Below are 13,763 nucleotides of genomic sequence, written 5' to 3'. Positions count from 1 at the left end.
AGCCTCATTAAATATTGCTACTGAGACTATCACAACAAACTTAGCTAAAAGTAGCCATGCACATTCTAGAAAAAGGAATGTAATTCCAGGAAATGGAACTGCATATTGCCAGAGAGAAATATACAGTGCCTGAAATACTCAAGTGTTGCTAGAAGAAGATATTTTAAACTACTTACTTCACTAACAGGAGGAATGTTGAGCTTTGGTACTTTGTTCTTCGAACTAGGTGCATTCGCTTTTCCTTCCAGCAGCGTACCGAAGGGCTGATTTCCATATCCATTCTCAATCTCTATCGGAGGTTTCAGTTCTGGTGAGTCATTTGGTACCTGGTCCTGACCGTCCATAGGCCTGACATACGCTGTAGGCTTTTGCTGGACCATACTGTTTTTACAGTGCAGTCCTGGTGGGAAGTTCTGGGTCGAAAGACCATTGTTTGCCGATAACAAAGAAGTGGAAGGAAGTGGAGATCCAGAACCATGACCTACAAATTCAAGCTCTGTGGGTGACTTTGAGTGACTGTTCTCTTTGTAAGTATGTTCTCCAGGCGCTGACTTTGAATGAGTATGCCTCCTTGAATGTGAAGATGCTGCCATTGAATTTGCTTCCTCAGTTCCTCCAGTTTTATGCTGCTCGCTCTGACAATTATAGAGGTCTTCATATCTGCCCTGTGGCTGGTCGTGAGAAGAGCTATGCTTTGTCCGACTTTGCTGACTACTGGATTGGCTTGGCTGAGCCCCACTAGAGTTGTGACCACCACGTGACCAGTCTGTCCTCGACTTCCGGCTGCTCTGGTGACTGTGCAGCAAAGTAGAATTAGATGACAATGAAGAAGGTGGAGGCATCGATGCTGATGAGTGGCCACTGATTTGATGAGATGGGATCATCCTGTTTCTTGGTTCCGGGAAAAAGTTCTGTTCATTTTTGTCAATGGGTGTCTGTGGGACAGAATTCTTTGGGATTCCTACAAGGTGGCTCTGGTTGGAATGGTTGGTTAACAGGTCCTTCATTTCATCATAATTTCCCAGTGTGTTCTGGACACGGTTTGCAAGGGCATCGCCTTTATTTGTCTAAAATATGAAAAAATAAAGGAAAACAGTGAGCAAATTCCTGATTATGAAGTTACTGCTCAGAAAGTTGTCTTAGAAGATGGAAATGTTAGCTCTTTACTGGTGTCATGCTGACATTTAATTTAATTTCAATTACATTTTGCATATGTTATGTACAAGAAACCTATCAATAACTGTGTTCAAAGAATCTCTTTAAACAGGCTTTCATGAGTAACACTTGTATACTGCTTCCCATTTTCTTAAATATGTTCTCAGAGAAGTGTTTAAATTGCATCAGTTATGGATGTTAGGAGCTAGTTTTATGTTAGAGATGCTGGGCTTGTACATTTCATATCATGCAAAACATGAATGTGCAATTACTGGATACTGAGCATTTGAATTGCAATCACACAGTTTATTTAAGTATGTTATTGCTCCATCAGCCCCTTGACCCATAATCCTGCCATAAATAGAAGCTGGGTACTCTGCAATAAACATAGACCACCAAACTATTCACTCCAGTGTGACTCCAATTACTTTTTGCTAGAGGGTTCAGTTTGACCTGAAGTATCTACCATCTGAATTCAGAAGAGAAAAAGCTTCTACCCACTCAAATGCTACAGTAGCTTCAGATAAAATATCATTCAAAAATATTTTCTTACAGAACATAAACAGACACGACTGCCACCTTCTCAAGTATCAGGATTCTTTCCTTGTCTGCAGGCTGGTTTTATTTGTGAATCGTGCTTTTCTTTGAATTCCAGTAATTATTAAATAAACACTGACTCATCCATGCTTCACTGCTATCATACTTTTTCTTTTGAAGCATGTAGTGGGTTTTTCTGGTTCTTTTTCCATTTCTCTTACACTTGCAAAAAGCTGGAAGCTGTAATACACAGATAATACCCTCTCTTCCTGTGTTAATTCACCCCACAGAGCCCCAAAATACCAGCTTTCTACTGACCTTTGTGTTCCATTGCAAAGACCAGCAGATAACTAGAAGTTGTATTCCCTATTCTTATTACTCAAAGGAGACTCAAAGGAGAAAAAACAAAGCAAAACTATGCTTCCTGTTCAAGCAGATGGTGAACTTCTACAGTCTGGAATTAAATGGCAAACTTGCAGTGTCTGTAAGATACTTCAGGATGCAGCCAACCATAGTTTTACTTATGTTTGGGTTTGGGTGGTGGTGGTTTTTTTTTTTTCACTCAATACAGCAAGTAATTCCACAGTCTAACAAGACCTTAACACTAGGCCATGGGGAAAGGCAGCACTCTGAGCTTGTGCATGGTCAGACTGTCACACCTCAGTCCTCAAGTGAGGGATCCTACCATGCCACTGATCCCATTTTCCTCAAGTATTGAGCAGAAGTTTTGAGTGATGAAAAATATCCATGCATGGATTTCTCCTGAAATATCTGCTTATATAATCCACTGCTAAAGTAGACAGGAGATAAGAAGAATATTGAAGAAAATTTTTTTTTCCCTCAGTACTACACATGACATTAAAAAGATGTTGAAAAAGAAGATAATAAATGCAAATTTCCTTTTGCTCATTCTCAGGGATTGTAACATATATTACCACTGCATTGAGGCAGTGATTTAAAAATTAACTGTTTGGTGTTGTTCTCATCTATATACATTTTGCCAGTGCTTCAAACTGACAGAGTTAATAATCCCAGTTGTGGAGAACCACGAATCACTTTTATTCACTAAATCCTTAGGTTGGTCATTTTAGTGGCAAAAATCATATTCTAGCTAAGCCAAGAATAAGTTCTTTGTATATGAGCAGTCTCCTTCAACTGAGTTGCACAATGAGCTGTTTGGGCAGCAGCCAAAACCAGACTCTCTCTGTTCAACCCCCAAATTTAAAACAAGGAGATTCCATTGTGCTTAAGGGCCCAGCAGGAATTATGATGCGAAGTCTAAACACTTACATACTTGTTCGGTTTCCTCCTTCCCCAAACACTTTAACTCCTTATGGGATAGACACAGGAAACAACCAAGTGTCAAAAAAAAGCCTGATTACCAACTTTCACCTCTAGTTCAGCTACACTGCCAGGGTGCATTCAGCTCACTCTGGAAAGCAAAAGTTTAAGCAACGGACCATCACTGTAACACTTCCAACATTAAACGGCTCTCGTCTAGATGCTCACAGAGGGTATCAATATTTTAATTGGAATGCAAACTTTTCAGTCATTTCTGTGTTGGGGGTATCTTGACTCTCTCAACTTATTTTCTTTCACATGTCACATAATAAATATAATTTTGCTTGATATTAGCTATGTTTTATGCAGACCATTCACATCTTGGGGATAAAAACCGCTGCAGAGATGTTAGGAATTGTCATTTGTAGTCATTTACTGGGAGCATCAATAAAAAATGTTTCCTGAAAAAGCAGGAAGATTAAATTAATTTAAAGATTTAGCATATTTTAAGTGTACTAAAGATAATATCCAGTAGCTATTGAAGTCAATGGAAGGATCGTTACTCTCTTCAATGGCCTTGAGACCAGACTGCAAAGTAGAAAAAAATACAGTGAATATAAGTGGCAATTTGGCTTATGCTTAAATAAACCTAAGACCATACAAGCTCAGATGTGTAGCACAGTGTAGTACTAGCTTTTAAAACAAAGCATAACATTAATGCTTCTATTTTAATTCCTCAACAAATTCAGGGATCTTGTGAGAAGTAGAGTATTCTTGACAAGCCTGGATACCAGCAAGACAGACATTACCCATTCCTGGTTGCTCTTTGTTACTTGCAGAGCAGGGATAATTTCTACCTTCATATTCTGGATAATTGGCTGATTTCTTAAAGGAAACCTCTGTACATCTTACTTTCTGAACAGCATGTTGAATCACAATTTTGCTGCTATCAAGGAAATGCAGCATTTTCTGAGTATTTCAAGGCATAAATTATGTCTGGTTTACGACTCATGACTAGTAGCCTTCCCCCTCATTGTAGGCTCCTGTTAATTTAGGAAATGCACACCTTCCTACATTTGCTTCTGTTGCTTTCAAAAATGATCTGTAATAGAATCCTATTGGGAGACTAATTTGCTAGCTAGCTATTTCATTATAGTTTTACAAAGGGAAGAACTAATGCACTCAAACTTACAGGCCCAATTTTCAAGGGTTTTGTGAAAATTTGTATGAAACTTGAGGTTTTATAATTCATTTACTTTCACATGCCTCATAGTTAAACTAACCTCCATGGATTAGAAACTGAGGACTTTTTTATGCTAAGCTTGAATAGCATGGAGTGGCTTTACCTGGAAAAGATAAATGATTTAACATTCACCAAAAGTTCCCCAATGGAAATGCTGCCCATTGGGCTCTCCTTCTCAAGCTGAACTCTTCTGAGCCAATTCCTTTGAAATATACAAGAATACTCCTACTGTTTTCTCTAAAATACTCATCTCTGAAAGCCTTTACTAATTCAAAACATTAAAAGGTATCAACAATTCAGCAGTAAAATTGCAGCTTCTCTCCGGAAAACTCTGACATTGCTTTTTCAAATGTCTGTTGTCCTAACACTGCAGGCTCTTCTCTGATCTCTTCTGCAAAATCAAGCACTAGCAGGTTGCACCAGAGTTTGAAGGCAAGACCCACAACCCACTTCGCATTGAAGCGCAACACAGCCATCATTCCCTGACCTTCCCAAAATAATGCTGTTTCTCATCACATTGTCAGAGATGTTGTTTCCCCATGAGACAGCAGAGCTTCAGAACAACATTTTTATATTTTAATAACTATGTACAAATGTATTTTAAACACCTCCAGAAACCTCTTTTCATGCATGTGCACACCTGCCTATACTACAAAGAATCAATGCAGAAATATGCACTTGTCCAAAACTATTATGACCACCTATGTGTAATTTGACAGAGGGATATAAACAAAGATTCTCTAACAGCTGGAGCAAGGAGATGATAGATGGAAGCGGATACTCCACACTTCTTGTGATATACACTGACACTAAGCTTCATGAGAAAATTTGGGCTGTTTTCTTTGACCAAGATTTTACATTCCAAACTTTAAAATGATCTAAGAACAGCTGCCAGTTTTTTAGTATTTAAGCACCAAAAGAGCAGTGGTGGTATTCCCGACCACAACAGTCCCCTCTCTGAGCTACTTTTGATAAAAAAGAAATGATAAACAAGTCAGGAAACAGAGTCCAGAAATAAAAGATGTGAAAAAAGATGTGCACATCACAGGCCACAAGAGGTGACTTTGCTCAGTGGTGGTTTACCTTGTTCTGCTCCCACTCAGCACAACCAGAGAGACAAGACTGGGGCAGTCTATTGTATACACAGACCTTGAGTCTCATGCACACAGAAACATCTGTTCAGCTTAAAATGGAAAAGGAATTCAAACTGAATATGCAGAATATTTGTTCTCACCTCATGGTCTCATTTTGTTTTAGAATAAACATGAACAAAACATTGAATTTAGCTTTGCACTTAGTCACCACATATCCACTGAGAGCTAGATTCAGCTTTCATTGGTTCCTAGGAAACTGTACCAAGATTGGTTCTTGGCAAATAGAACTTAAAAAGGAAGTGGCACTCTGGAACATTGTCCTTTCCCCCTCCACCCCCATAGCACAGAATGCATGAAGACCCAGCTTTCCTATTTAGTCTTAGTTCTATTTATCTAAGAAATTTATGACAGAACTATGTTTGCAGGCAATTCTCTCTTAATTTTTACCTTTTTCAATTTATAATTGCAATGCATTTTTATGATAGGAATATGTTATGTTTTGCTTAATCTGAAAAATTACTCTGCCAAGCAGGTGAAAAGCAATAAAAATAATTTGCTTAGGATAACTTTTTGCTTTTTTAGTTTTTCAGGTTTCCACAAAACAGGTTTCTCTGGAACATGTCCAGAGAAGGGCAATGAGGCTGGTGAGAGGCCTCGAGCACAAGCCCTACAAGGAGAGGCTGAGGGAGCTGGAATTGTTTAGCCTGGAGAAGAGGCAGCTCAGGTGAGACCTTATTGCTGTCTACAACTACCTGAAGGATGGTTGTAGCCAGGAGGTGGCTGGTTTCTTCTCCCAGACAACCAGCACCAGAACAAGAGGACACAGTCTCAAGCTGCACCAGGGGAAGTTTAGGCTCAAGGTGAGGAGAAAGTTCTTCCCAGAGAGAGTTGTTAGCCATTGGAATGTGCTGCCCAGGGAGGTGGTGGAGTCACCATCCCTGGAGGTGTTCAAGAGGGGATCGGATGTGGCACTTGGTGCCATGGTTTAGTCATGAGGGCTGTGGTAGTGGGTTGGACTTGATGATCTTTGAGGTCTCTTCCAACCTTGGTGATTCTGTGATATATGCTCTGTGTATGCTTGGTGCAAATGTGTGTGCACTGAACAGCTTTAAGATCAGACATTGTAATTCTTATAGTATAGTAGATATTAGGGGGGGAGGGAGCATGTTTTTGTTCCTGATACAAATTTTTGCAGTGATTTCAATCTTGGTCTACATTTGAATTCCAAATAACCACTCACTTAAACAAAACCGAGTTGCATGACCTGCAGGAAGTCTCAATGAAATCAGCTCATAGTAAGCTGGTATTCCCATACAGGTGTTAAAATGTGGCCCAACACAGAAATAGTGCACTGATTAGATTTTTTGTAACAAACAAACAAAAAAAACCCACAGTGTGTCCTAGTGCTTTGGCTGAGTAAATTTCCTGTCAGGGATGACTGGAATACATCTTGTTCAAAAGAGAGTAGCAGAAATATGTTTTACTGAGGTAAAATAATCATTTGACTGAATTCAGCAAGTCTGATGGAATTTAATGCAGTTTAGGAGTGGTTTGACCAGGTTCAGTAAATTTGATGGCAAATTCCATCTTATTAATTACTGCATGGAAGAAACACTCAACAAAATCTGAATTAGAATCAAGTTAGAATGATCCACACAAAGACCAAAAGTGCAAAGAGTAAGAAGGATCCTCCTGTTGAATCATGAGGTTCAGAGTGGACTCCATTACTTTTGGAGCCTAGGTACGGCTAGATCCAGTCTTAGTCTGAGATTCAGTCAACAATTCATGGCTAATGGAATTACCCATACAATATGTACAATATTTTTGAGTAGTTACATGGATTACTAATGTTTCATGTTATTAATTCAGCATGCTTTTAGTAACTTAGTGAGGATTTGTCACAGGTAAAGGGATCGCCCCGCCTTGGATAAAGAAGGTCTCTCAGGTACAGAATCTCTACCCTTTAGAGGTGTCTCAACTTATTGGGAGAGCGACCTGGCATGCAGTCCAGCTGCAGTTCAGGGAAAGCTCAAATTGGGCACATCCTGATGGTAATGTACAGAGTGAAGTAGTGGCTTCTTGTCAATTGTGCAGACAAAATAGATGTCCTTTTAGCTCTGATATCTTGTTCTGTACTTCTGTTATCTTGCACTTTTGGATTTCAAAGACACCTTTCAAAATGTTTTTCAAGACACCTCCACAACCTTGTATGTAAGCCAGGGGCTTTTCAGTTCACAAGTTCACCCCAAGCCTGTTGCTCTTTAGTCAGCTGGAACCAAATGCAGCTAGGAGTCAAGTGTATTCGTCACACTCTCTCAGACTATAATTATTAGACACCATTTGATAATAATGTCAGTCTTTCCTCCTCCTTTTCAGGCAATTTTCAAAGAGCCCTCATCCTCCCTATGGCTGCTAACAATGTAAAATGGAAAGATGAAGTGGTGGCCTTTCAATGGATGTCACTGATTGGGAGGAGAAAGAGATATGGAAATTTACATTCTGATGAATTCTTCAGGGAATGTCTTACTGAAAATCAAAGCAGCAGAAATCATAAAGAGGGACATCCCTTGGTGAGGAAAATCTCAGGCAGCAAAGCTCCTTAGAGAGAATAAGACTTGTCATAAGTCTCTTTCATACCCTTGTTATGCTCCCCAAAGATTCAGTCTCCCAAAAGACTTTTTGGATGGTTATGATTGCACAAGAAAGCTTATGGACTCATTATCTCTAGAGAGGACACTGGTTTTAACAACTCAGGCATATCTTCTTAAAAATAAAAGGACTAAGTGCTAGCTCTGTAGGAACAAACTCACTTCTAGAGATATCAGCTGTACATACTTCTACTGCAGGACTTTTTTTCCCTGTGTTTAGAGGAAGCAATCTTGAACTGGACAGTAACCAAAACTCCTGATTCTGTCAATGCCAATATGCAATGCTGGGCAGAGCATCCAATTTGCTCTGCTGCCTTATGCTGATTTGGATAATCAGTGTACTCACGAGTACAAGCACCCAGGCAGATGAGACACTTCCATTTGTTACTAGTGGTGAGAAGCTTTGTTTGTATCTGTTAAATGTATTCAGGTAAAAGACATTCTGAAAATGTAAAGCATAACAAAGAAATTTACCTTGTAGGGTTCACCAAAGAGGTTAAAGCCTGAAGCAAAGAGATCCTCATCTTGCTGGACTTCTTGGTTTCTTCTCTCCCATTCTTTCCGCTTAAGTGCACTCCGGTCTTGTTCATAGTGACTGAAGAGAAAGACAGAAAAAGACAATACATTATTTTCCCCATAATTTAGTGACACATCCATCACTATCAGCAAGAGCAGCAAAACACCAGCAACAATGCAACTCCCGAGGACAGTTCTGAAAGAAAGAAGCAGCCACTGAACAGTTTTCCCCAAAACTGGAATTCTAATGCTGTGTGAAATTGGACAGTAGGACAATCAGGACACTTCTCAAATGAAAACAGACAAAATTTATATTTTCAAATTAATAGAGCATTATGAATAAAAAAGAATATGCATTTTGATGCACTTGTATGAACAGTCTGCAAAACTCATGTGCACACACACGTATGCACCGATGCATGCGTGCAGAGCATGTGTCTGTGCAGAGACAGCAAAGGTGAAGCCAATGAAGCATAGCAACATCTTCAAACCCATTTAACTGTGTAACACTTGACTCCATCCATCTCAATACTCCAGTTCAGCCTTATGTGATTTAGACTACCTAATTCTGTCCCATGTACTTGTTAAAATTTATGTATGGCTTCACTGTGGATGTCAAGGGGGGGTGGTTAAAAAATTTGCTTTTGGAGCAAGCTCCCAGAATAGAATTTAGGATAGGTGACTCCAGTATCAGATAATTCTACACACAAACAACTGAATAGAAAAGGATCTTAGTGCCTCAGTGTAGCAATGGTGAGTGGCACTTATCTGTATGTCAGCTTACTTTGTGCACCTGCCAGACCTAGATGACAAGCTGAGAAACCACATTCACTTCTCCCTTGAATAGCACTGAAGTACTTTGGTCTCTTGGCTTTGCAAACTACCTCCTGCTCCTCTGAGGAAAAAGATATAATTAAAACTCTGAAGGAGAGGGGAAAAAATAGGAAACGAAAGAGGAAAGGAAAAGATGCGTGCTTCAGCTTACACTGACAACCTCTCATCTGACAAGCATTAAGGGACACTTCTGTGCTTTCAACCCATATTTGACTTGTTATGAAGCTTTTGGCTCTGCTTTGTGTCAGTTAATTAGCTATCAAATTCCAGACGACAATTTGAATAGCAGATTCAGTACATGCATTGATGTTATCTGTTGTAAGCATCATTTCCCTGATAGACACTGGACATGTATGCACACATCCAAGCACACCCGCCATGTACAAATGCATATGGACAAACATACATATTAGATATGTAACAAAGAAGAGTTAATTCTCCTGTCTCTGGCAAGAATGAATTAAATCTCCATAGAGCTCCACTGCACTTGGAAGATAACCAAATATCTACAACTTTTGCCTTTTTAGCTCAGCATGATGTTGTATTGAAAGCTTCACACCGAGAGATATAATGAGGAATGAACTGCACAGTGATGAGGCTTTAACAGTGTATAAAGTCACTGATTTCTGAGTGAAACCACAATTACTAATTTGAAGCACCAGCTAATTAAAACCACAGCTATGTATTTAGCCTCTTGTTATACCTACTGCAGTTTATAATTATGAGGACCTCTTTATCTACTCAATTAAAGTTCTTATGATTCAGGCAGGTTGTGTTTGAACCTGCAAGCCCTGCAGAGAGCACAGGAAAGCATATGTCTGTTGCCTGATGACTCCATGTATCTTTTACAATCATATACTTGGTTTTGTATAGAGGAGGAAAATTTAAAAAAGGACAAATGCTACAATGAGATCTCTAAATAAAAAATATGAGTTAATAATTAGTTTAAGCAATTCAAGATCACTCAGGCTTGGATTGAATAAAGCTTGAGTATGGCTTGTAAACTGAATGCGAAGTCACCATAGAGCTGAATGACGCCACATCTTATTTAATACCTCCCGATTTAGCAATATCCCTGGCACCAACAAAAATCATTCTTGGTACTTTTGTAGAAGCTATAGTACTATTTGCTGGTTTCCTGAGGGAGACAGGAGGAAATCTGTAGGCAGCAGTCATTTTTCCTATACTATAGATGATCATATTGCTGACACACTACTGCAAACAAGTAACCTATTCAGAAAGGAAGAATGAGTCTCCATTCATGTCCTAAATCAAGACTGAAATCCACATATATGAGAGTGTGCAGAAACTATTTCCCAAATTGGCACATGAAGACAAGGTTGATCCCATCTTTGCCCAAAATTCTTCTAGAGGACAATCTGGTTTAGCTAAGGAGCAGCAGAAATACAATGTATTTTCCACTCATGGGATATCTTTCCAGGCAGTTTGACCCACAGATTCTGTGACTCTTGCAGTATAATGAGACCATTATGATGTTATAAACCCAGTCTTAATGCCAACAGAGTGGACCTAGTCTAAGTGGGGTTTTATATCCTACATATGTAATCTTTGCTTATGGGAGTAGTCCTTCATTCCCTTCATTAAAAATTATTCATTAAGGCTAGAGCTGTGTTTTACAGCTTCCCAATGGCAACCATGGCCTGGAGATTCAGGGTGAATTCCTAAGCCCACTCAGATCAAACTGAATCTGGCCACTGAACACACAGGTCACAGAAGCGCCGGTTACAGCACAGATCTCAACCTTCAAGTGAGGTTCTAGGGCTTTGTTATCTAAAAGCTGCTTCTGGTCTCAAGCATGCAAAGTATTTAGGGACTCATGTGAGGCATCAAGCTGTATCCCATTTGAGGAAAAGCAGCAAAGTCTCTAAGACTTGTGACATGTGACAAACCACAAATACAAAAATTATGAAAACAGCAGTAAATCAAGATGTCATCATCACTTTAAAAGATATTAACTTAAACCTTAAGTATTTACAATGTTAACAGCAAAAGGTTTGAAAAAATTCTCCATTGTCCAACACAATATAGTGAAGTATTTCTCTGTTGGTGTGTGTGTTTATGAAAGATAATTAGTCCAAGCACCAAAAGCTGAGCACAAAGGTGTCGCTCATGCCCTGGACCCCAGAGATGCCTACAGACTACCAAACTGTGAGCATCCATTTTTGCAGTCCAAGCAAAGCCTTAAGTGAATCGCTACCTCTGCATCACTCCAAATCACTCTCTCATATATTCTCTTGTGAGAACAAAAAAATAAAACTCTTTTAAAAATTAAAGGTTCATTTTGAACTTTCCACTCAGAGTCACATTGCAGCCTGAAGTGTACAAAGTATCTGTTCAAAAGGAAGTGGTTGCTCATTTCTGTCAGGTCAATTACTTGGCTTATTTCTCTGCAAATGTGCTTTTGCCATGGAAATGCTTGACAGGGTGCTGATTGTGGCTACAGAAAGTCAAATATTATAAGATCATACACAGATTAAGATAACAACTTCTTTGGGTTCCTTGTAATCCAGAGAGGGACGCTGATTACATCTTAAGACTGCAATACACTGAGAACCTAATGGGATGGTCTCCAGAAACTCTTAATGCAGCTACAATGCAATCTGTGGGACTTATGTTTAATATTTAGCTTAACTAATGTTCTGTGAAATACAAATATGTGATTAGTGCTGAAGGTGTCAGTGAAAACTATAGCCAGATATCACGAGGAACGCCAGAGTTCAATCTGTCTCATTAGTATGAGAAATACTTCATGGCTCCTATAAAGCTAGGAGTGTAGAAATTCACAAATACAGACTTTTGCAAATTTTTTTTTTTAAAGAAGGTGTAGAAGACAGCTGCAGGCCACAACACTCACTGAGGGTCAGTTCCCTAAACAGTTATTATGTGACAACATAGTTTAAATACAAGAGCTTCATTTTTTGTTAGCATTCATCAGATCAATAATTGAATTTGAATGGGGAAGTGTGTACATAAACCCGAGAAGATCAGGAATGGTGAGCAGCAAGAATGGTACAAGAGCACAAGACCAGAGATCTACGATTACCAGCATGCTGGACGTGGCAGAAGGAACAATAACCACAACTGTATTACTGTTTTAGGATGTTTAACATTGAGACATGCTGCAAATGCAATTTGAATAACTGCATTTGATACTTAATCCTTCAAAATCAGACCAGCACACATCCATTTGTCATTCTTCTCAGCTACAGGCACCCTAAGGGACAGTAGTGAGCTGATGAACTGTGACAGGCCAGGTGCTCAGCCTGTATGAATCTGCAGTGTCAGTGAGCCCCACGAGGCTGCACCCTTCACACCCGCTGCCGCCCACGATGGCTGCAGGGACAATTGCCACCAAGCAGAGAATGGAGAAAGGAAGAAGATGGCTGAGAAAGGAGGAAGTTGCATCAAGGCAAACGATTACAGGCATGCAGGCAGGTGTCAGATTGGAAGTTAAAATGCAGATCTGGCGGTAAGAGGGAAGTCAGATATACATTGTCTGCATAAAGGAGAACTAGAAAAATAATAAAGTTGGGGGGCATTGGAAAGGGAGGTGAAAGTGGGAGGATGTGATACATAAGATCTGAAGAAGAAAAACCCAACAGTTTAGGACAGGCTACAACAGAGCAAGAAGTTAGTGGGAAGGGTTAAAGGAATGCTGATGTAAGTGAGACCAACAGCTAAAGGCTGAGACATAGCATTTGGGCTTTATTTTCACAGATGTACTAACTAAAACCATGGAAGTAGTCTCACAAAGCACAGAAGACTAGACATGGCAGGCAAAGCCTTCAGAGAGGAGAAAAAAAATAAAGTCAGACTAGAAAAGTCTGAAGGAGTAGTCACTATGATATGTAGAAAAAAGAGAACAAAAATCATCAAATACCTAACACTGCAGAAGAATCATGAGTGAGAACAGCACACTGCTCTGTTGATTCAGTCAAAAGAACAAAAACCCAACAGGGAAAGAATCAATAAAAATGCTGGAGCAGAGAGGCTTTATAGTAGTGACAGACTACATCCACAAGGATAAATAAACAACATTCAAGAAAAACCAGCATTTATCCACAACCTAGGGAAGAAGTAGTTGCTGTTCTCAATAACATGTCTGAATTTACAGAAGTGTACACTATGATCAAATCAAATATCCCCCTGTACTGGTTCCAAACACACACACCCTCCCCTCCCCCACCAAATATCAGATATGCCTAAATGATGAAAGAAGGTCTCAAACTTAAACGTTTGTCATCTGTGGAAAGAAGAAACAAACATGAGCTTCTGCACTAAGACACAGTAGATATAAAAGGGTATAAATTTGAGATCTGAAAGTCCTTTCCCAAGGTCATTTCTTCACAGTTGTTACTTTGAGGCAGAATCATTGCTCTGTCACAAGCACTCAGGAAGTTGGTAAAGTAAATTCAGAAACTGGGATTACTCAAA

The 13,763-nt window shown here is 39.4% G+C and overlaps 1 protein-coding gene across 1 annotated transcript in view; it reads right to left on the bottom strand.

Moving 5' to 3' along the window:
• The window catches only part of AFF2 (ALF transcription elongation factor 2), a 336,221-nt gene that overhangs the window by 240,516 nt on the left and 81,942 nt on the right, over positions 1-13,763 (bottom strand). Inside the window, exons 2-3 of the mRNA XM_054169740.1 lie at positions 8,433-8,553; positions 177-1,067 (exon numbers count right to left, since the gene is read on the bottom strand). Of these exons, the coding sequence (XP_054025715.1) occupies positions 177-1,067; positions 8,433-8,553 (1,012 nt within the window). The remainder of the gene's footprint in view (positions 1-176; positions 1,068-8,432; positions 8,554-13,763) is intronic.

Source organism: Dryobates pubescens, chromosome 18 (assembly GCF_014839835.1).
Source record: "Dryobates pubescens isolate bDryPub1 chromosome 18, bDryPub1.pri, whole genome shotgun sequence".
NCBI lineage: Eukaryota > Metazoa > Chordata > Aves > Piciformes > Picidae > Dryobates > Dryobates pubescens.
The sequence above is the reverse complement of the archived record's forward strand: the minus strand, read 5'-3'. Positions and strand labels throughout refer to the sequence as shown.